This window comes from Aquarana catesbeiana, linkage group LG02 (assembly GCF_042186555.1).
Source record: "Aquarana catesbeiana isolate 2022-GZ linkage group LG02, ASM4218655v1, whole genome shotgun sequence".
In the NCBI taxonomy this organism is placed as follows: Eukaryota; Metazoa; Chordata; class Amphibia; order Anura; family Ranidae; genus Aquarana; species Aquarana catesbeiana.
Genome location: NC_133325.1, coordinates 379933713 through 379958982, shown reverse-complemented (window position 1 = coordinate 379958982; position 25270 = coordinate 379933713). Strand labels below are relative to the sequence as shown.

General features: G+C 44.7%; 1 protein-coding gene across 1 annotated transcript in view; it reads right to left on the bottom strand.

The window, feature by feature from the left end:
• The window catches only part of LOC141128072 (multidrug and toxin extrusion protein 2-like), a 540585-nt gene that overhangs the window by 41369 nt on the left and 473946 nt on the right, over positions 1–25270 (bottom strand). Inside the window, exon 15 of the mRNA XM_073615139.1 lies at positions 4772–4866. Within this exon, the coding sequence (XP_073471240.1) occupies positions 4772–4866 (95 nt within the window). The remainder of the gene's footprint in view (positions 1–4771; positions 4867–25270) is intronic.

The window sequence follows — 25270 nt, the reverse complement described above, 5'->3', positions numbered from 1 at the left end:
AATCATCCTCCCCCAATGTACTAGCCATGGAAACAAATTATAAGGTATTAACTCGGTGGTACTTGGTACCAACCAAAATTGCTAAATTTACCCCTGATTACTCAAATCACTGTTTTTGCGGTTGTTTAGAAGAAGTTACATACAAGCACACTTGGTGGTCCTGTCCAATAATACAGACATTTTGGAAAGAAATATTTACACACGCTTCCAAAATGTTCAATATTACCCTTCACCCTAACCTTGCAACGACACTACTCTGCCTCAAGCCAGAGTGTCTAACTCATGCCCAATTTAAACTATTTGTATTTTTGCTCACAGCAGCAAAACAAACAGTGGCGAGAGCTTGGAAGACCCCCTCTTTGAAGTGGGCCGAGACCAAACAAAGAATGAATAATTTTATGGTACACGCTAAAATGGCTGCTATTGAACAAAACCAAATACCTAAATTTCGTAAACTATGGCAGCCTTGGTTAGAACACTCCCTACCATTATCATTCAATGACAATGTTTTATGGCCATGGTAGATGATTTGAACTCATGCTGACTGTATAGGTCTGACTGTGACTTCTGGATCGACCCGGTGGACCCCTCATTTAATATGTCTTCTTTACTCTTCACTCTCTACCTTATTCTTCCTTTCTCTACTCTGACTCTCTTTACACCTTATGATTTAGTTGTACCTTAGGTTACAAAGATATCATTAGTATTGAAATACAATTCATTAATCCAAGATTGCTCAGGAAATCTGTACTTAGTTTTTCATAATCTTTAATATTACACAATATTTGAATGTCTACATCACAATTGGTTTAGCTCATAATTGATTGTTATTTAATTACTTTGATTTTTCATAAAGCCTTACTTCATGATTAATTCTATAATTGTAACAACATATAATTATTATATAAATACTCTAAATTGTACAATATACAATATTTTATTGTACTTAATCTTATTGAATTTATTTAAATATTTTTGACAAGGAAAAAAAGGGAAAAAATATATGTATAATAATTTTTTTTATATCTATACACAAATGTTTTGCCTTTCATTTCTGTTTAAAACTGAATGAATTGTTTTACAAGGTGATTGTTTAAAATCACTTTAAGCATATACCTGTCTGAGGGCTGTGTTTGCCTGTGTTCCGTCAGATTTGGTAATGGAAGTGACGTTCTGTCAACTGCAGATGCGTACACGCATCGTTCCCTCACCTGCGTATGCGTACAGCTGCTACCAAGTTGCCTAATCTGACAGAAAACCTGCTCTCAGAAGAAGACAGCGGACATCTTACTACACCCAGCTCCATCTTTAATGTAACAGTAATTTTACCAATAAAGTGAGTGTAGAGAAATAAATATAGTACATTGACATCTCTCATGCTGTTTGCATGTTTAATTGACCTCTGTTACCTTCCTACTACATCTAGCTTCTTTACAAATTTTTACATGAAATCACCATCGCAGATGTCAAGATAGTTACTATAATTATTTATATACAGTCAGTTTATTGCTAAAAGTACTTTTAAATTGAAGACATAGCTGGATGTACTAAGATGTCTGCTGCCACCTGTAACCTGTTAGCGGGTGTATGCATGCGTATCTGACGAAACATCACTTCCGTTACCTAATGTGATGGGTCGCCTAATCTGACGGAACACCTGCACAGGTGCAGAGGTGAAAAATAAGAATAATGCAGCCACCAAATTTAAAGCGGAGATCTGCCCACCGCTGCAAAAAATTAAAAGCCAGCAGTTGCACATACTGCAGCTGCTGACTTTTAGTAATCAGACACTTACCTGTCCTGGAGTCCAGTGATGTCGGCACCGCAGCTGATGTTTCCATCAACTGTCGGGTGCATGCCGCCTCCATTGTGAGTAAGGGAGCACGGCAGTGTAGCCTTTTCAATTTCACGCCGTGAACCCTACTGCGCATGCGCGAGGCTCCGCTCCTCTCTCCTACTGGCCAGGTGACAGGGGGAGGAGGGAGCCCCAGTCATGACGTCAATACCCACGACTGAGGCTCCCAGAAGTGGGAACAGGATACCTGTGAAAATCCGGTATGCTGTCCCCCCCCCCCCTAAAAACTGCCAAATGTGGCACCTGAGGGGGGAATGAGTACAATGAGTGGAAGTTCCACTTTTGGGTGGAACTCCACTTTAAGGGCTGGTAAGCTGAAGTATATAACATTTTTGGACTTTTTAAGTTTTGATGCTACCCTTTAGATGCTACCCTTTAGAGACATTTTTGTGTTTTTTGCACATGTGTTTAAAAAATTATTTTAGGCCTCAACATTAGTTGAACTCCCCAAACATTATATATTTTCTAATAGCAAAGATATTAGCGCAATGGTTTATCAAGCACAAAATGGCAGTAAAAAATACATCACATTCAGGGCACAAAAACGCAATCAATACCCATTTTTTTAGGTAAAGTATAAATAATGAGGCTGCAATAAATAGAAACCAAACATGTCAAGCTTTAAATCTGGGCATTCCCGCAAATTACAACTGCGGTACCCTATATTTTGTATAGCCGATGCTTTCAAAGGCCCTACATACATACCTCTATGGTACACATCTGGTGGCGATGTCCCAAAATACATACATTTTGGAACAAAATATTTGAATTTATACATTAAATGACCAAAATAAATATTTTTAACTTCCCTTAAATTACTCTTTTTCAAAAATTTGGTACGAGTTTACCTAAACACACCAAATGCTTAATTTCTTATATAATCTTAGCCTCTAGAATAACCATTGCTGGTTATTGGAATCAATCTGGAATAATATTTGATTATGTTATACAAAAGTTCAACTGGGTTATGATCAACGATAAATTGACTTGCATTTTAAATAACTGCTTAACTATATTTGAAAATACGTGGCGACCTTGGTTACTATAATTATCTTTGAATACTAACAATTCGTGAAAGATAACCCTTAACTGACCTTCTATTGCCCACATTTTTCTTCCGTTTCTTCCCCTTTTTTTTATTATTAATATGTTTCTTTTAGCTTGAACAATTTTAAAAACACTATTCAATTGATTTGTGATTAATTATAATGAAACTTGCTATACTACGAGAATACTACTTTATATACTGATTCTTTTAATATCTTATTTAACCACTTGCCTACAGGACACTTACACCCCCTTCCTGCCCAGGCCATTTTTCAACTTTCTGCGCTGTCGCACTTTGAATCACAACTGCGCAGTCGTGCTACACTGTACCCAAATACATTTTTTATAATTTTCTTTACACAAATAGAGCTTTCTTTCAGTGGTATTTAATCACTGCAGGGTTTTTTTATTTTTTAATAAAAGTACACTGATGGGCACTGATAGGCTGAACTAGTGGGCATTGATGAGGTGGCACTTATGGGCAGTGTTTAGGTGACACTGATGAGGAGGCACTAATATGTCTCACTTATGGGCAATGATAGGTGGCACTGATGTGCACTGATAGGCAGCAATGATGGGCACTGTTAGGTGCCACTGATTGGCACTGATAGGCGGCACTGGTGGGCACTGATAGGCTGCACCAATAGGCGGTACTGATGGGCAATAATGGGTATTGATGGATGGCACTGATGAATTACATTGATGGGCATTGATGGACAGCAGTGATGGGCATTGATGGGCAGCACTGATAGCCAGCACTGACTGGCATCACTAATGGGCACTGATCGGTGGCACTTGTGGGTAGTGGAGGGCACTGATCGCTGGCACTAGTGGGCACTGGTGGGCGACCGTTCTGGGACGGGCGGCAACTAGTTAAACAATGATGTTAGTTTAATTGTTAACAAAGCTTATATATCCCTACTTTCTTTTTTTATTAGGGATACATTTCAATGTCAGTTATATTTATATATTCCTCTTTTACTTAATACCTTAGGTACTTACTGTATACCTTAGTATAATTATCACATTGTTAATAATATATGTCATGTCACTATGTCAAGAAAAAAACAATACCCTTCTTGAAGCTACAGGTCATTGGTTTAGAGTTAACTGTGAATATTGGCCTAGAATTATCGCACACACTTATGCATGCACTGCGATATGTGACATTTGTATCACTAGCAACATTTTTGTACATAGGCACCTCCAACTGGTGTGTTTACGTTTGTGTGTGTGTGTACATGTGTAAGTGGGGGGGGGGGGTTTCACTAAAACTTTATTTAATTCACTTGGGGACAAAAACCCTACGTGATCTAATGATCTAATATTTTAAAACAGGTTTTCTTTAATGAGACATCAGGGTCTTTTAGACCCCCAATGTCCCACCTCCCTTCCATTTAGGCTAATAACATACAGATCGCAAAGGCCAGGGAAAGGGTCATCAGGAACCAGACATGACTTTTACACATCCCTTCGAGGTTCATTATAGCTAGAGAAGATCAGTGAATATATGTTTGCTGGTCTCTCTCCCCTCCCCCCTGTGGCACAGGCCATGCAGCTCCCAGGCCAGCAGGTTTTGCAGTGGAGCTCCAGAGGCATGGCGGGAAGGGGGGTTGGGCCGAGGGCCCTGGTTGGTCATAGAAAATGACTGCAGCTGTCATTTGAAGACCCCCTGCTGCCACCGCCGCAGCTCTTATGGCAGTAGCAGTAAAAGGATCAATAGAAGATTGACCCTGAATAGAAGGGGCCCAGAATAGGAGATTTCACCAGCTGAATGTGCAGGTGGGGAGGGGGGTAGTCAAGTTGCTTTGCTCTGCATGAGCAAAGCACAGGTTCACTTTAAGTTTGACGTCTGAGTAAGTTCATTACCTCTTCACAGACTTTGTGCCAGTTCATACGAAAGATATAGGGTATATAGATGAAGTTTTGCAGCAACATTGGAAAAATAAATCCACTCCATAGACCTTGAAGACAAAACATACATTTGAAAAATATTTACAGTATGTCTTTTAGCTACAAATGCTATGATAACAGCTTTGAAAAAAGAACCAAATTGTGAAATCAATTAGCATAAACAAATCAATTCAGATACAGTTATATCAGAAAACTATTTGCTTTGAGAATAAGTGTTGGGTTGTTTAGGAATCTTTCTCTATAATTATTATTCAGCAAAATAACACTGCTATGAGGGCACATTTGTTAATTGCTGTAGCCAGATAGTTCACCTGCCCACCCACAGTCCCCATAGCTTATAAATCTTTTTACATTAAAGTACTGCCACTATATACCTTTTTGGCTGATCTGTATACCACGGTCACATGATAAACTGCAGAGTTTGTCCAGAGCTGTGTGTTCAGGTAGGAGGAGATTTCAACTATAGCCTGTATACACGCCCACATGTGTGAGGTCAATATCATGTGACCTGGCTAGCTCTAAAAACAAGGAAATGTTCTCTCCAGTAATAGAGACTAAACTGAGCATCTGCAGAAGGACGACCCTCACTGTATTTTATGGCCTTGCCAAGAGAGACAGTGCAGGAGGATCTGTCCATATAGGATCAAAGAGCCTTTTTACACAATGCAGAGGATTAACCTCTTAAGTTCCACAGTGAGTATAACAAGCATGCTATTCTGCATATACAGACAGATTTTACTGTTGTGAGTTTAGTAACGCTTTAAGTTCCTGTGCTTCTGGCCCTATAGTATTTGCATGGTCTGATATGATGAAAGTTAAAGCGGTAGTAAACCACAAAAATCTTCCCCCTGCAATTTAAGAACCTAGTGTGCTAGTATGCATTGCATACTAGCACATTATAAAAGACTTACCTTAAAATGAAGCACTCCAGTGGCGCACTGTCACCGCTAACAGGGCTTCCATCTTCACCCAGTCTTCCTTCCAGGTTTGCGGGCTCCATTCCATTTGATTGGCCGAGCTGTGATGACATCACTCCTGCGCATGCGCATGACCACAGGACAGCTTTCTCAATGGATAGCATGATGTCCATTGAAAGCACAGTGAGCATGCGATGGTGACCCGGTGATCCCCTGACGTTACAAGAGATGAGCTCTCCAGGTGCCAGACAGCGGGTGACAACACAACGGAGGAAGACAGCCTTAGAAGAAGAGCGGCCTTTTTTTGTTTTTAGCAGGTAACTGGCGGCGAGAAAGAAGACCACATGAGGAGAAGACAGCTTGGGAGAAGACAGCTTAGGGCTTCTTTTTTAATAAAGGACTTGTCAAAAACCGGATTTAGTTTTTTTTAACATTTCACTGCTTTTTAGGGTGAGTGGGTAGGGCAACAATGTACCGATACCCATTCACATAGGGGAGGGGCCGGGATCTGAGAGCCCCCTTGTCAAAGGGGACTTCCAGATTCCAATAAGCCCCCCCCACCTCCCGCCGGCAGACCCAGACAACCAGAGCTCAGGGTTGTCAGGAATAGGCCATTGTCCCCATCAACATGGGGGGCAAGGTGCTTTGGGGCAGGGGGGGCAAAGTACCCATCCCACTATGTTGAGGGCATGCGGCCTGGTGTGGTTCAGGAAGGGGGGACGCTTGCTCGTCCCCTCCCTTTCCTGACCTGCCGCCTGCATGCTCGGATAAGGGTTTGGTATGGATTTTGAGGGGAACTTCACACCACTTTTTTTTAAAAAATGTTGGTGTGAGGGATCCCCTCCAAATCCATACTAGACCTGAAGGGCCTGGTATGGACCTGGGGGTGCCGCACAGTGATTTTTTTTTTGGTGGCAGAATACCACAAAACACATCAAGAATCGCATCACCAGCATAACACTTGTGTTTCTGTTGCAATTCCGTTAAAGTCTATTATACGGAAAATGCGGAAAAAAGTCCCTGTCCCTTTCCAAAAACGCACCGGCCGCAAAACGCATAGATGTTTAACCATGTTAAATGGACTGTAGTGCGTTTCTGAAAAAAAAACAAAAAACGCATAGGTGTGAACATAGAGGTGATGACTAATGCCACGTACACACGACCGGACTTTCTGGCAGACTAGGTCCGCCGGTCTTCCCGACGGACTTTCGACGGAGTTACGGCGGACTTCCGAATGAATGGACTTGCCCACACACGGACTAAAGTCCGTTCATTTTGAACATGATGAGGTAGTAGAGGACTAGAAAAGGAAGTCAATCTCACCGCTTTTATCGGTTTTAGCCCAGTCGCAGAGCATACCAGGCCCTTAGGTCTAGTATGGATTTTAAGGGGAACCCCCTACGCCGAAAAAAACCCTTATCCGAGCACACAGCCCGGACGGTCAGGAAAGGGGGTGGGGACGAGCGAGCGCCCCTCCCCTCCTGAACCGTGCCAGGTCGCATGCCCTCAACATGGGGGGTGGGTGCTTTGTGGGAGGGGGCGCCCTGTGCCCCCCACCCCAAAGCATCTTGTCCCCATGTTGATGAGGACAAGGGCCTCTTCCCGACAACCCTGGCCGTTGGTTGTCGGGGTCTGCGGGCGGGGGGCTTATCGGAATCCAGGAGCACCCTTTATTAAGGGGGCCCCCAGATCCCGGCCCCCCGCCCTATGTGAACGAGTATGGGGTACATCATATCCCTACCCATTCACCTGGGGAAAAAAAGTGTCAATAAAAAACACACTACACAGGTTTTTAAAGTTTATTAGTCAGCTTCAGGGGTCTTCCGACTTCGGGGGTCTTCTTCCGAATTCAGGGGGTCTCTTCTGACTTCTCCGCTCTCTGGCCTCTTCTCTCAGGTGGTCGGTTCTTCTCCTGATCTCCGGCCTCTTCTCTCGGTGTCTGATTCTTCTAACGCTCTCCGGTTCTCTGGGACTTATATAGGCATGGGAGGGGGTCACCGGGTGATGTCACCCGGTGACCCCACCCCTTATGACGTCACAGTTCCGGGCATGCCTATATAAGTCGTTGCGCACCTCGAACACAGCATTACAGCGGGAGAGCGTTGTGTCAACATCGGAAGAAGAGAAGAGGGAACAAGACGTTGAGGAAGACCGCCACTGCTAGCAAAAGAGCAGAAGATAGCGGAGGAGCCCGGCAGAAGAACCGGAGAGCGGCAGAAGAACCAGACACCGGGAGAAGAGGCCAGAGAGAGCGGAGAAGTCCAAAGAGACCCCCCGAAGTCGGAAGAAGACCCCCGAAGTCGGAAGAAAACCCCCGGAGCTGACTAATAAACTATTTAAAAAACCTGTGTAGTGTGTTATTTATTGACACTTTTTTCCCCAGTTGAATGGGTAGGGGTACGATGTACCCCATACTCATTCACATAGGGCGGGGGGCCGGGATCTGGGGGCCCCCTTATTAAAGGGGCTCCCGGATTCCGATAAGCCCCCGCCCTCAGACCCCAACAACCAATGACCAGGGTTGTCGGGAAGAGGCCCTTGTCCTCACCAACATGGGGACAAGGTGCTTTGGGGTGGGGGGGCGCCCCCCCACAAAGCACCCACCCCCCTGTGTTGAGGGCATGCGGCCTGGTATGGTTCAGGGGGGGGGAATCGCTCGTCCCCACCCCCTTTCCTGACCGGCCGGGCTGCATGCTCGGATAAGGGTCTGGTATGGATTTTGGGGGGACCCCCATGCCGTTTTTTCGGCGTAGGGGGTTCTCCTTAAAATCCATACCAGACGTGCTCGCCGCAATAGGAAAATGTGTTTTTCCTATTGCAGCGAGCGCGAGATGTATAATACCCTGTTACCGAGAAACATTCTCGCGGGCAGGTACGACCACGCCCCCTAAAATGTCACAGTCCCAGCATGCCCAGGGACTGTGACGGCATTAGGGGGCGTGGTCTCCGCCTATATAAGTCACATCGGAGCGCTCAGAGAGCATTCCAGCCAGAGAGACCGTCGTGTCAACATCGGAAGAAGAGAAGAAGCGAAGAAGCCCAGAAGCCAGAAGTCCGGGCCTCCGCTGGCAAAAGAGCGGCATGAAGATAGCGGAGGAGCCGGCAGAAGAACTGGAACACCGGGAGAAGAGGCCAGAGAGAGCGGAGAAGAACCAACCGGACGCCGGGAGAAGAGGAACTGGAGGGACCCCCGAAGTCGGAAGAAGACCCTCGAAGCTGGAAGAAGACCCCCCCCGGAGCTGTCTAATAAATTACTTTAAAAACCTGTGTAGTGTGTTTTATTATTGACACTTTTTCCCTAGGTGATTGGGTAGGGGTACCATGTACCCCATACTCATTCACATAGGGTGGGGGGCTGGGATCTGGGGGCCCTCTTATTATAGGGGGCTCCCGGATTCCAATAAGCCCCCCGCCCGCGGACCCCAACAACCAATGGCCAGGGTTGTCGGGAAGAGGGCCCCGCAGGGCGCCCCCTCGCCCAAAGCACCCACCCCCCATGTTGAGGGCATGCGGCCTGGCGCAGTTCAGGAGGGGGGGCACTCGCTCTTCCCCACCCCCTTTCCTGACCGGCCGGGCTGCGTGCTAGGATCGGGGTCTGGTATGGACGCCAGGAGAAGAGGAACTGGAGGGACCCCCGAAGTCGGAAGAAGACCCTCGAAGCTGGAAGAAGACCCCCCCGGAGCTGTCTAATAAATTACTTTAAAAACCTGTGTAGTGTGTTTTATTATTGACACTTTTTCCCTAGGTGATTGGGTAGGGGTACCATGTACCCCATACTCATTCACATAGGGTGGGGGGCTGGGATCTGGGGGCCCTCTTATTATAGGGGGCTCCCGGATTCCAATAAGCCCCCCGCCCGCGGACCCCAACAACCAATGGCCAGGGTTGTCGGGAAGAGGGCCCCGCAGGGCGCCCCCTCGCCCAAAGCACCCACCCCCCATGTTGAGGGCATGCGGCCTGGCGCAGTTCAGGAGGGGGAGCACTCGCTCTTCCCCACCCCCTTTCCTGACCGGCCGGGCTGCGTGCTAGGATCGGGGTCTGGTATGGATTCTATTTTTTCGGCGTCGGGGGTTCCCTTTAAAATCCATACCAGACCTAAGGGCCTGGTATGCCCCGCGCTCGCTGCAATAGGAAAATTTGTTTTTCCTATTGCAGTGAGCGTGAGATGGAATACCCTGCCCTTGCGTCATATCTGGTCCGTCGGACCAGCATACAGACGAACGGGCTTTCCGTCAGACCAGCATACAGACGAACGGGCTTTCCGTCAGGAACTGAGTCCGACGGAAAGATTTAAAACATGTTTCAAATCTAGGTCCGGCGGACTTTAGGGAAAAAAAAGTCCGCCGGAGCCTACACACGATCGGATTGTCCGGCGGACTCTGGTCCGCCGGACCAAGTATGCCGGAAAGTCCGCTCGTGTGTACGCGGCATTAGTTCCCCTGGAGTGATATCAGCAGGAGCTGTACATGTGAACCAAATTTGTGCAGGAGGAAGGAAGAAGAAGATTTTGTTTAAAAGGGAGGAATTTGTCCCCTTTGTTCATAGTTCTGGACATTTTTCAAGTTGGGCATCCCATAAATTCCCCACCCCATCCAAGTTATTAACCCCTAATACAAAAAAAAGCCTGTTTTCTGTGTTGGAATGCAAGAAGGAAATGCTGTGTGCTTGGCCTTGTAGCAGTTGGGAATCCTAACCTTCAGGGCCCCGATGCAAGAAACCATGGAGGGCCCCCCTGACCCCCGGACTGGGCTCTTTTCTCTGAGCCCGATGGCGGAACACCAGGGCGCAAGTGGGTGGCTACATATAAAGGAACCGATTTTCTCCATTTCGACCAGCTTCTCCTCCTCTCCCTCCCACAGGCATTCAGTGGCTGCAGGAGGAATATGGAGAGATTGGTTCCTCTATGTCGATGTTTCTCAATCTTATTCCAGTCAGGGCACCCTTGAAGTACACCCCTAGGTGAATGGGGCTGCACTGCAACTACCCTGCAACTGTGTGCATTGCAGCATAGTGATGATGCATTTAAGGGGTTAAAACAGGCGGTCAGGAGGCAACATATTGCCTCTTTACCGGCTGTCAAATGCCTCTGAAAAGCGATCTGAGCATGGATCACTTTTCAGAGGAACAGCTGGTACTATGAACAAGCAAAAAAAAAAAAATCGGTTCAAGTGGGACACATATAGGGGGGGCAGGATTAAAAGCGCATACGTAAAATGTGCATATATACATGTAAACACACATACATAGACACACATATATATAAATACACATATATATGAATATATATATATATATATATATATATATATATATTTTTTTTTTTTTGGGCGGCGCAAGCAAACTGAAAAATTCTTTAAAAAAAACACATCAATTGCAGCCTCACTGTGCCCATCAAACGCAGCCACTGTGCCCATCAATTGCCACCACTGTGCCTATTAAACGCAGCCACTGTGCCCATCAATTGCCACCACTGTGCCTATCAAACGCAGCCACTGTGCCCATCAAACGCAGCCACTGTGCCCATCAAACGCAGCCACTGTGCCCTGAAATGCAGCCACTGTGCCATCAAATGCTTCCACTGTGACCCCCCCGCCTGCTCGCAGTCTGCCCGGCACTTACCCTGTCTTGGTGGGGCAGCGGGTGACGGCAGCGAGCGGGGTCCTCCATGCGTCTTCTCCCATCCTCTCCTCCTGATAGGCATCCAATAGCTGCGCCTGTCGTTTCAGCCAATCAGGTGACGGGTAACAGACCCGAGCACCTGATTGGTGGAGAGACGGTTCAGTGTTAGGAAAGCGAATATTCATTCACTTTTCTAACACACCTGGGTGGACTGTGAGCACCAAGCATGGCACTCGCAGTTCACCTATTTTCAAGCCTATTAGTGCTTCAAAAACACCCCCGCCAGTGTAATTCAGGCGCCCGGTGTCCGAAAAGGGGCCAGGCGCCTGAATAGGGGGGGCAGTGGCAGCTAAATCTATCTATTTGTGATAGAGGGGTGGCTGGAGAGAGGGGGTGGTACCTGTGTGCGCTTATGGATGCACCGCCACTGATATAAATACATGCACACACAAGCACATATACATACATGCACGCACACACACACATGCACATATACATACATGCACACACACACACGCACACATACATACATGCACACACACACATATAAACACACATACATGCACACACACATATAAACACACATACATGCACACACACATATAAACACACATACATGCACACACACATATAAACACACATACATGCACACACACACACACACACACACATACATACATACATGCACATACATATAAACACACATACAGTAGATAAAAAATGGCAGACCTTTTACCTTAGCTCTTCCTGCCGGGTACTGCACTGTAGGGGGAGACATAGAGCACAGCACTGTGCTTTCACTTTGTAATCAATGTGACCAGCTCCCCGCACAGTGCTAATTACAGTTCAGCTTAGGATCGGGGAGCTTGTCTCCGCTCCTCCTATCGAAGTACTGTATACAGGGGGCCCTCAAGGGCCCCCTGCAGCAAAGGGCCCGGTCACCATGGCAACCTCAGCGACCCCCTATAATTCTGCCAATGCTGCAGCTCCTATGTGGGGTGTTATACAAAGTGATCGGGGAACCCTGCTGATATAATTATACAGAGTACAGTATAAAAAGTTTTTGGGGGGTGAATTCCTGATGTAGTTGGAGGGGTGTGGGTTGGGGGAGTCTCCGGGTGTAGTATGGGGGGGATGGGGAGCCCTCTCTCTCCCATTCTCTCTCTCCCCCCCCTCTCTCTCTCAACCCCCCCACTCTTTCTCAACCCCCCACTCTCCCCTTCTTCCATTTCTTTTATTTTCCATCTCCCCCATCTCTCTCCTTTCTCTTCTTATCTCTCCTCCCTCTGCTCCCCACCCCCTTCTGTCTCTTTCACTTTATCCCCTCTTCCCCTCTCAGTTTCTAATAGGAGTTTCTGTCATATTTCAGGTTCTCAGTAAAAAAATGCACTGTCAGTAGATTTTCCATGTTTTCTGTGGAAAAAAAAAAAAAAAAAAAACTTGTGGGGGGTTGGCAACCCTGTCATTAAGGAGCTGAGTGGAAGCCGAAACAGGCACACAAGGCATTTAACTCCTCAATCATAGGAATCTCTACTGTACTATATAAGCAGCAGGGGCTACCTAGAGCGGCTGAAAACCACAACCAGTTTTTGCAGTGGAGCACTGTGTAAGCTGTATTGCTTTCTCTGGTATTAGGGCCCAAATTATGAACTTGCACACAGGCCCACTGCTTTCATAAAACACCCCTGGTTGCTGCCATGCAGCAGTGGGAGGGGCACTGTGGCAGGCTAGGGGGGGTGACACCATTTTTTACCACGCCAGGTGACACCAAACCTAGAGATGCCACTGCCCCTAGTTACTTTCTTGTCTGTGATTCTAATGCCCCATACACACGGTCGAGCATTGATTGGACATTCCGACAACAAAATCCATGGATTTTTTTTTGACGGATGTTGGCTCAAACTTGTTTTGCATACACACGGTCACACAAAGTTGTCGGAATTTCCGAATGCCAACAACGCGGTGATGTACACCACGTACGACAAGACTATAAAAGGGCAGTTCAGTACCAAGCGCTGCACCCTTTGGGCTCCTTTTGCTAATCTCGTGTTAGTAAAAGTTTGGTGAGAGACGATTCGCGTTTTTTTAGACTCATGGTTTTCAGTTCGTTTTTCTGGTGTTCAGTTTGTGCTTGTGGGTTTGTATCTGTTCTTCAGTGTGTGCAGCGAGTTACCATTGACTTTGTCATTGTGTTCTTGTTCATTCGTTACTGATTTTCAGGTCGCTCTTCACAGGCCTTGCTGTTCTTCAGTGCGTTCTGTTACTTCGTTCTGACCTACCGACCATTTTCTAGCCATGTGTACGTACTCATCGTAGAGTTCGTGCTGTGCGGGGGCTTGGTGTTGGGGTTCTTACTTTGACACAAGCCCAGTCCATGAACAGGGCGAGGAGGAGTTCATGGACCAAGAATTGGTTGCTCCAGCGTGACCACTTCTGTCACATGCCTTTGCTCCGTGAGATCCGTGAGAATAATCCTGATGATTTCAGGAACTTTCTCCAGATGACGGACCCCGTATTTCATCGTTTGTTGGCTTTGCTGACCCCTTATATCAGCAGGCAGGATACCTGCATGAGGCAAGCCATCACTCCGGAGCAGAGGCTAGTCGTCACCCTGCGGTACTTGGCGACGGGGAGAAGCCTGCAGGACCTCAAGTTCTCGACAGGCATCTCCCCCCAGGCTCTGGGGATCATTATCCTGGAGACCTGTTCTGCCATCATCCAGGTCCTGCAGAAGGAGTATATTAAGGTAAGATTTTTATCCTTTAACATCACATTTTATTGTATAGAATGTTTGCTAATGTATTGTATTTCTTTATTTCTTTCCTCATTCCCTAATTACCATGATTGTAATATGCTGTGAATGCCCCTTTGTCCTCATGAATGCTGGATTTTTATGTTTTTTTTGTTTGTCCTTCATACATATTTGCCTTCACTTACCTCCCTATATTCACCTCGTGTAGTCACTTAACAATGTATTTTGTCAGCTCCATAGTAGTGCTTTACCCTAAATACCCCCTAAAATGTGTAAAAATGTGATTTGTGCTTTAAATTCTGGCAGAGTGTCAGAGGCTTTTTTTTTTTGGGTCCCAATATTATTTGGATACCCTCCCTCCCCCCAACTGCTAACTTAGCTGATACCAATCCTCTATCTATCCTCAATCCTCTATCTGCTGACTTTTCCAAACCCATACACACTATAACCACCTCTTTTGTGGTCAGATTTATGGATGAATTCCCCAAAGCATGTAGTGCAAGGGCCTGCCTGAATACTTTCAAATGGTAATGTTAAAAGTTTTTGTATCCTATTATTATCTTGCTAGGTAATAGCATAATGTAAAAAAACGTGCTAAAATGTGTACAGTGTGTATTTATCTCTTTGTATTATGACACTTCTTACCTGTCCAGTGGGCTACCAATAGTGTAAGTAAGGAGGGGCTGGCCAAAGTAATATACATTATTTATGCATTCAGCTCTCAATGAAGTGGAGAGGGTTACCTGTCCAAAACATCTCCCCCCCATAAAATTTCTAAAATGGCCCATGAGGGGGGTGGGGGGGTGGGGAGGAATCTGATGGGTGGACCTTAGAACTTTGTCTTTAAATACTCCCTAAAATAAATGTTATACTGATGTTGACCAAGAATGTTTGTGTCTAATCTACTTTCCATGTTTATTTGCAAAATGATTAATTTATTTTTCTTGTTTGACTCCACAGTTTCCTTCCAACCCACAGGAATGGCAGACTGTGGCCTCCCACTTTGCCCAGTGGAGGGACTTTCCTAACTGCAGAGAGGCAATTGATGGGAAACACGTCCACATCGTCCCACCACCCAACTCGGGGTCATACTATTACAACTACAAGGGGTTCAATAGTATTGTGATGTTGGCGGTGGTGTCTGCTACTTACGAGTTCCTGTATGTGGACGTGGGGAAGAATGGCCAGATGTCAGATGGTGGAGTCATTGCCCACATGGAGTTCTACAGGCGTCTCCAGAATCTCAGCTTGGACTTGCCACCTCCAGAAGACAATGCGGAAGGACTCCCATTCGTCTTCGTTGCGGATTAAGCGTTTGCGCTGGGGGACCATCTTATGCGGCCATTCCCTATGAGGACCCTCACCCCGGACCAGAGGGTTTTTAATTACTGGCTGGCCAGAGCCAAAAGAGTGGTGGAGAACACGTTTGGAATAATGGCCAGCTGGTTACGCCTATTTCTTACACTGATACATATGGCGGAATATAAATTCAATCACATCATCCTGGCTTGCTGTGTTCTCCACAACTTTTTAAGGAGAAATTCTGTGAATTATGCTGGCTCAGTTGGGCCTGAAGCCGGAAATAATCTAAATGAACCAACCCTGACTGCGCTTGAAGCTGGCCGCCCTGGCTTGCCCCCCCCAGAGTGCCCGCGAGGTCCGTCTAAGATACATGGAATACTTTGCAGGTAGGGGGGCCATCAATATGCCAGACAATGTCTGAGAAATTTTTTAAATAAAAAAATGTGTTAAACTGAACAAATATTTGCTTAGATTTACTGCTTGTCTTTCTTTTAGCTGACCCTGACTGAAATTTGGGGAGTCCTGAAAATGGCGTGATTGTGTAAAATTAAAAAGCACTGTTGGGTGTTATTTACTAAAGGCAAAGACACTTTGCACTACAAGTGCACTTGAGACTGCACAGAAACTACACTTGTAGTGCAAAGTGGATTTGCCTTTAGTAAATAACCCCCATTGTCACTGAAAACATCAACTTTACAACCCAAAAATGCTTTTGAGCATTGAAAGAAGAAGCCACACATTGTTGATTCTCAATCTTTTTAATCAAAGCACAATCACATGTGCATTTATAAAAGGTTTTTAAAACAAACCAGCATGTTTGCTGTATAACAATTTTAGGTGACATTAAAAGTAGAAATGTCCTTTTAAGGTAAAACAGGCATGTTTAAAACCAACAAGAAATACACAAATCTGGAACTTACAAAGTTCAACTTTTGTAGAAATTGAAGGCAATATCAGACATGAGTATTTATAAACTGTGTTTGATATTGCGTTCAGATGGGATGAAGTCACCCCTGGAAAAGCCAAATTTTGAAGATGCACACAAATTGCCGAATGTCAACATGTACTAGCTGCCATCATGGGGGATCAATGGACGTGTTTTGTGGGTGTAACCTCTACCTCTCAGCTACTTTATTATTGAGGAATAGGGATGAGCCGAACACCCCCCTGTTCGGTTCGCACCAGAACATGCGAACAGGCAAAAAATTTGTTCGAACACGCGAACACCGTTAAAGTCTATGGGACACGAACGTGAATAATCAAAAGTGCTAATTTTAAAGGCTTATATTCATAGTATTGTCATAAAAAGTGTTTGGGGACCTGGGGACATGGATCAATGCAAAAAAAATTTTAAAAACGGCCGTTTTTTCGGGAGCAGTGATTTTAATAATGCTTAAAGTCAAACAATAAAAGTGTAATATCCCCTTTAAATTTCGTACCTGGGGGGCGTCTATAGCATGCCTGTAAAGGGGCGCCTGTTTCCTGTGTTTAGAACAGTCTGACAGCAAAATGACATTTCAAAGGAAAAAAGTAATTTAAAACCACTCGCGGCTATTAATGCATTGCCGGTCCGACAATACACATAGAAGTTCATTGATAAAAACGGCATGGGAATTCCCCACAGGGGAACCCCAAACCAAAATTAAAACAAAAAAATGACGTGGGGGGTCCCGCTAAATTCCATACCAGAGGTCTGGTATGGATATTAAGGGGAACCCCGGGCAAAAAAATTTTTAAAAATGGCATGGGGTCCCCCTCAAAATCTATACCAGACCCATCTATACCAGACCGCACCCATGATGCCATCATGGATGCGGAGCGGCCCGAGGAGAAGGGAAGAAGACGCCGCAGAGGAGATGCCGGACGAGAACACCGGAGAAGAACCAGAACAGCCAGAAGAACCAGAAGAAGAAGAAGATGGAGGAAGAAACCGAAGGAAGATAGAAGATAGAAGAAAGAAGAAGCATTTAAATAAAGGAATTGTCAAAAACTATCTCTTGTCATTTTTAACATTTTTGACAGTTTTTTTAGTGAAATGGTAGGGGTACAAACCCCCTTACCATTTCACACAGGGGGGAGGGCCGGGATCTGGGGGTCCCCTTGTTAAAGGGGGCATCCAGATTCCGATAAGCCCCCCACCCGCAGACCCCCACAACCACCGGCCAGGGTTGTGGGGATGAGGCCCTTGTCCTCATCAACATGGGGACAAGGTGTTTTGGGGGGCTACCCCAAAGCACCCTCCCAATGTTGAGGGCATGTGGCCTGGTACGGTTCAGGAGGGGGGGCGCTCTCTCGTCCCCCCCTCTTTTTCTGCGGCCTGCCAGGTTGCGTGCTCGGATAAGGGTCTAGTATGGATCCTTAGGGAGACCCCACTCTGTTTTTTTTTTCAATTTTGGCCGGGGTTCCCCTTAAAATCCATACCAGACCTGAAGGGCCTAATATAGATTTTGAGGGGGACCCCACGCCATTTTTTTCTTTAAATTTTGCCCGGGGTTCCCCTTAATATCCATACCAGACCTGAAGGGCCTGGTATGGAATTTAGGGGGACCCCCCACATCATTTTTTTTTTAAATTTTGGTTTGTGGTTCCCCTGTGGGGAATTCCCATGCTGTTTTTATCAATGAACTTCTATGTGTATTGTCTGACCGGCAATGCATTAATAGCTGCGAGTAGTTTTAAATGACTTTTTTTCCTTTGAAATGTCATTTTGCTGTTTTTTTTTTTTTTTCCCCCCAGCAACTAAGATGTAGTTATTCAAATTAAAAAATTCCCCTACCCTGCTATAGAGGTCTTTTTAACATGGATTGTACTGATTGGGGCGTCATATTTAGTAATAATAAAATAATATTATTAACATATTATGTATCAGCTTTAGTGTGACCTTAATGGTCAGCACTAGTTTTACATGTGAACCACTTTGAATCAGAGGAACTCATGGGTTTCCCGTCTTTATTTCAGTACGGGATACCTGTCTATATTGCCCTAAGTGTGCGGTCCAGTCCTCCTACTGGCATTGTCCGTCTGGGATCTGGCACCCAGGGACAATCCGTGCCGGTTGGCCAAGCGGTTGTTGTCCGGTGAATGGTGGTAATAGCCTTATTCTTTCTACATTTCTTTAGTAGGTGAGCAAAAATTCTATGTAATGGATGCCTTTTTTATGATTATGATTTGATTTCATGTATGACGATTATGTAATTCGAGATTGTTCTATTGTTCACACAGTTTAAATGAACCAATGACATCGTGTCTAGCCCTGATGAAGCGAAAACCCTTTTGCGAAACATGTTGGCTTTAGTCACGTATGAATTTGTAATCTACTAATGATGGTTATATGTCCGCACATGTTTTTGACAATGTCATTTTAACTATGTGTTAATAAAGATTGTTAATTTTTATCAAAATTTGTTCGGATCTCACCTACTAGACTCAATAATTTCCTTAAAAGTCCCATTTTATTCTGAGGAAGGGGGATTTCTCCCCCCCCCCCCCCTTTCTCTCCTCTTACTATGATATACTCTAACTAGGGATTGGAAAAATTATTTGAGATGTCCCTGATATAGTCCAATCTTCTCTTACCTACATTCTATATGTTCTAAACACAGGAAACATGCACCCCTTTACAGGCATACTATAGACACCCCCAGGTACGAAATTTAAAGGGATATTACACTTTTATTGTTTGACTTTAAGCATTATTAAAATCACTGCTCCCGAAAAGACGGCCGTTTTTAAAACTTTTTTTTGCATTGATCCATGTCCCCTGGGGCAGGACCCAGGTCCCCAAACACTTTTTATGACAATACCATGAATATAACCCTTTAAAATTAGCACTTTTTATTTCTCCCATAGACTTTTAAAGGGTGTTCTGCGGCATTCGAATTTGCCGCGAACACCCCAAATTGTTCGCTGTTCGGCGAACTTGCGAACAGCCGATGTTCGAGTCGAACATGAGTTCGACTCGAACTCAAAACTCATCCCTATTGAGGTAGGGGTTGCACCCCCAAAACGCGTACATTGATCTCCCGTGATGGCAGATAGCACATGTTGACATACTATGTGCATCTTCAAAATTCGGCTTTTCTAGAATATGTAAAAAAATGTTCCAAAAATTTTCAGAAAAATAAAGCAGAAAGAAGTAAGGGATTTCGAGGGGTTTTAAAATCTCCCTAAAACATCAATGATGTTCTTCATTTTGTTTTGAACATCATTGATGTTTTCCTTGATGTTTTCCAAGTCCCTATTACACCCCATGATCTCCCCGATCAGGATCTGGGCACTTTCACTGGTGAAATGACCTTCATCCACAACATCACGATCACCTAAAAATATATTTAAAAATACCACCATGTATTATAAATATGCCGGCATCCATCTCTTAACTGAGCCTGTGGTCGCAGACAATCACCTGTTGTGGTGACAATTTCCACCACGTCTCCCTCCCCCTTCTCTGTTTGGCTTTAATTTGAGGTCCAACCACCACTTCCTGAGTTGATCCTTGGATCGACGTACCCCAAAAATTCGGTGGAGACTCGTCACAACTTTCACCATGATCTTGGCCTTTCTGACATCGGGGTTGGGATAAGGTCCATACTTCCCGTCATAGTCGGCCCTTTTCAGTATGTCGACCATCTCCACCATCTCTACAAAGGCCATATTTTGAGGCCCTAAATCGTCTCCTCCGGGATCGTGAGTTTAGCCTGACATTAGGGTTTGTCTTGTGTATTGCAGATAAAACGGATGGCTTCAATGATTACAACTTCCTCTCCCTGTTCATAGACAAGTACAGGGAGCTGCCCTGTCTATGGCAGGCGAAGCACCTGCATTATAATCATAAACAAAAGAGGCAGGCAGTGCTGGAGAAACTGCTGGAGTTGGTGAAGCCGGTGGTCCCCATGGCAATCATCCCCTATTTAAAAGCCAAAATTGGTGGCCTTAGGAGTACTTATATCAGGGAGTGCAAGAAGGTCCAGGATTTCCAGAGATCCGGACCTGCAGCAGATGACATTTATGTCCCCAGGCTGTGGTACTATGAGAGACTGCGATTTCTGTCAGACCAGACTGAAGTCAGGGAGTCCCCCTCAACCCTTCCTTCCACTCTTCCTTCCACCCTACCTTCCACCCCAGCTGATGTTTCCGATGTCCAACCTGGGACTTCCAGCCAGGAAGAAGCTTGAGCCAGGTATAGCATTGTTCTACAGATTTCTGGTCAATAAATAAATGATGTTTACTAGATGTTATTATTGATCACTAATTGCTGATTTAATAGTGTTTTACATATCAATAGACAGTAGTGGGCAAAAAGAATTGGGACAAGAATGAAAAATGCTGGGCTCAGAATGATAATCTGTTATATTTGTTAACATTCAATTTGCAATAGTCATGAGATGAAAATTGTGTGTGATTGATGAAGAAAAAACTAAAACTATGGAGGAGGCTGTGGAATGTGGCACACAGGAGGAGGCTGTGGAATGTGGCACACAGGAGAAGGCTGTGGAATGTGGCAGCCAGGAGGAAGCCGGGCCCAGTAGGAGCCTCACAGAATCGTAAGTTCCTCCCCTCTGCCTTCCAAACAAAAGACCCAGGAAGGGGAGTAACGTGGAGGATTCAGCGCTCAGGCTGATTCAGGAGGCTTCTGTGTCCCTCAGAACCACCCCCACTTGTGAAGAGGCCTTTGCCTCCATGGCTGCCACAAAACTGCAGGACATGCAGGAGGGCCAACACCTCATGTGTGAGCAACTCATTTATAAAACATTAAATAAGGGGTTGAGGGGCGAAATCACACCCAATACGCACCTGAGTGAGTTGGACAATCCTCCTCCTCCTCCTCCTGCCACAACTCCACCACCACAGACACAGCATGGAAGGAAGCGTGGAAGGAAGACAAGAGAGTGAAGGCCCTGGGGTCAGTCTGGTCTGGCAAAAGATGCAGGCTCTTGTATGACCACAGCCTGGGGACATACATGTCATCTGCTGCTGTTCATGATCTCTTGGACTTCTGGACCAGATTGTACTCCCTTATATATGGACTCCTCAGGCCACCAATTTTGCTATAAAATAGTTGTGTGCCCTGGGGGCCAAAGGTTTCACCAATTTCTGCTGTTTCTCCAGCGTTGCCTCCCTCTTTCTTTGGTTAGGACCCCTTAATACATTTTTGGTTTGATTTATTATACTCGCCTATGTGTGTTTTCCTTCAAAAAGGACAGTTTGTTTGTGAGTAGGGATGAGCTTCGAGTTCGAGTCGAACTCATGTTCGACTCGAACATTGGCTGTTCGCAAGTTCGCCGAACAGCGAACAATTTGGGGTGAATGAATGAATGACAGTAATTCCGCGCTTAGGAGGATAAAAACAGAAAAGGACTGCAGCCCCCCTAAAATTGAAAATCACCTAGGTGAAATCCGATATATCCGAGTGCTTTAAACAGGGGAATTGGCGCTGTCCGGCTATATGTGCATTAATAGTGATTCATATAAGTGCAAAGAACATATGTGTAAAAAAGAATAAAATGAAATAAAATAAAGTTATTGTTATTATTATTTATACGTGTAACCAATGTGTTGTGGGGGCTGAGGCATATCAAAGTGCAAACAACATACCCAACAATATCATGTAGTAAAGTGCAACGTGCTCCTAAAATATATATACATGTGCCATAATCTCAATATATACCGAATACCTATATATATATAGGAATATACCCAAAGGTTGAAAAAACGAAAAAAGGGCAAAAAAAATCAGAAAATCCTACATGCAAACAATTATAACATTAAAAATTAAAAAAAAAAAAAATCCCCAGCATGTGTACATAAAAATCCAGTAAAAAACACTCAATTATGAAAAAATGAAAAAAGTGTGAAAAATGTGTATAGAAAAACAAAAAATCTATAAAAGGCAATAAGTGTCCAGAATAAAAAGTCCTAAAGTGTATCCTTCTGGTGAAGAAAACGTGGTCTCAGCATTGACTGGTGTTACCCCCGTCCTTCACTGCACCCCCACTCGTGCTTACACTCACCGGACTGCCTAACCCCTGCAGGGGTAAAAGGCATATGTAGAAAATCCTCCGATGGCGAATCCAGGAAGCGATCCTCCGTCCGGGGGTATTTTATCCTTCACTGGTATCGTAGTATCCCCAATGATAAACATCCATATGAGGTAAGGAAAGAAAAAACCTCATAGCCTGAATCCGAAAAAATTGAGTTTATTGATAAAAATCCATAAGAATGTGGTAAAATAGTAAAACAGTTAAAACACCGGAGCTAACAGCGCTCCAATAGCCGGCTTACAGCTGGTGGACAGCGTGGTATAGCGTGCGTTCCACCGCCCACCTGCTAGAAACCGGAAACAACTCAAAGCAGAGAGATGCTGACGTGTGCGTATGGCGTGGCCTCGGGATACGCACACGTCAGCATCTCTCTGCTTTGAGTTGTTAGCTCCGGTATTTAAACTATTTTACTATTTTACCACATTCTTATGGATTTTTATCAATAAACTCAATTTTTTTGGATTCACGCTATGAGGTTTTTTCTTTCCTTACCTCATATGGATGTTTATCATTGGGGATACTACGATACCAGAGAAGGATAAAATACCCCCGGACGGAGGATCGCTTCCTGGATTCGCCATCAGAGGATTTTCTACATATGTCTTTTACCCCTGCAGGGGTAAGGCAGTACGGTGAGTGTAAGCACGAGTGGGGGTGCAGTGAAGGACGGGGGTAACACCAGACAATGCTGAGACCACGTTTTCTTCACCAGAAGGATACACTTTAGGACTTTTTATTCTGGACACTTATTGCCTTTTATAGATTTTTTGTTTTTCTATACACATTTTTCACACTTTTTTCATTTTTTCATAATTGAGTGTTTTTTACTGGATTTTTATGTACACATGCTGGGGATTTTTTTTTTTTTTTTTAATGTTATAATTGTTTGCATGTAGGATTTTCTGATTTTTTTGCCCTTTTTTCATTTTTTCAACCTTTGGGTATATTCCTATATATATAGGTATTCAGTATATATTGAGATTTTGGCACATGTATATATATTTTAGGAGCACGTTGCACTTTACTACATGATATTGTTGGGTATGTTGTTTGCACTTTGATATGCCTCAGCCCCCACAACACATTGGTGACACGTATAAATAATAATAACAATAACTTTATTTTATTTCATTTCATTCTTTTTTACACATATGTTCTTTGCACTTATATGAATCACTATTAATGCACATATAGCTGGACAGCGCCAATTCCCCTGTTTAAAGCACTCGGATAATTTGGGGTGAATGCCGTGGAACACCCTTTAAAAGTCTATGGGAGAAATCAAAAGTGCTAATTTTAAAGGCTTATATGGCTTATATGCAAGTTATTGTCATAAAAATTGTGTGGGGACCTGGGTCCTGCCCCAGGGGACATGGATCAATGCAAAAAAAGTTTTAAAAATGGCAGTTTTTTCAGGAGCAGTGATTTTAATAATGCTTAAAGTTGAACAATAAAAGTGTAATATCCCTTTAAATTTCGTACCTGGGGGGTGTCTATAGTATGCCTGTAAAGGGGCACGTTTCCCATGTTTAGAACAGTCTGACAGCAAAATGACATTTCAAAGGAAATGTCCCGCCCCCATCTGACGCACGGGACATGAAGGGACTTCCCTGTGACGTCACGGGGAATGCCACAGGGAAGTCCCGTCATGTCCCGTGCGTCAGAGGGGGGGCGGGGTCACCGGGTGGAAGAAACAGAAGAGCCAGAAGAACCAGAAGAAGAAGAAGAAGATGAAGGAAGATAGAAGAAAGAAGAAGCATTTAAATAAAGGAATTGTCAAAAACTGTCTCTTGTCATTTTTAACATTTTTGACAGTTTTTTAGTGAAATGGTAGGGGTACTTTTGTACCCCCTTACCATTTCACACAGGGGGGGCCGGGATCTGGGGGTCCCCTTGTTAAAGGGGGCTTCCAGATTCCGATAAGCCCCCCACCTGCAGACCCCCACAACCACCGGCCAGGGTTGTGGGGATGAGGCCCTTGTCCTCATCAACATGGGGACAAGGTGTTTTGGGGGGCTACCCCAAAGCACCCTCCCAATGTTGAGGGCATGTGGCCTGGTACGGTTCAGGAGGGGGGCCGCTCTCTCATCCTCCCTCCCTCCAGGTTGCATGCTCGGATAAGGGTCTGGTATGGAATTTAGGGGGACCCCCACGTCATTTTTTTTTTTTTTTTTTTTTTTGGCCGGGGTTCCCCTTAATATCCATACCAGACCTGAAGGGCCTGGTATGGAATTTAGGGGGACCCCCACGTCTTTTTTTTTTTTTTTTTTAATTTTGGTTCAGGGTTCCCCTGTGGGGAATTCCCATGCCGTTTTTATCAATGAACTTTTATGTGTATTGTCGGACCGGCAATGCAATAGCCGCGAGTAGTTTTAAATGACTTTTTTCCTTTGAAATGTCATTTGGCTGTCAGACTGTTCTAAACACGGGAAACATGCGCCCCTTTACAGGCATACTATAGACACTCCCCAGGTACAAAATTTAAAGGGATATTACACTTTTATTGTTTGACTTTAAGCACTATTAAAATCACTGCTCCTGAAAAAACGGCCGCTTTTAAAACTTTTTTTTTGCATTGATCCATGTCCCCTGGGGCAGGACCCAGGTCCCCAAACACTTTTTATGACAATAACTTGCATATAAGCCTTTAAAATTAGCACTTTTGATTATTCATGTTCGTGTCCCATAGACTTTAACGGTGTTCGCGTGTTCGAACGAACTTTTTTCCTGTTCGCATGTTCTGGTAACAAGAGACACCAACACCAAGCAACCTACTTGAGATTAAATAATACAAGATAATAATGGTGTTGTGGTAACTTGACAC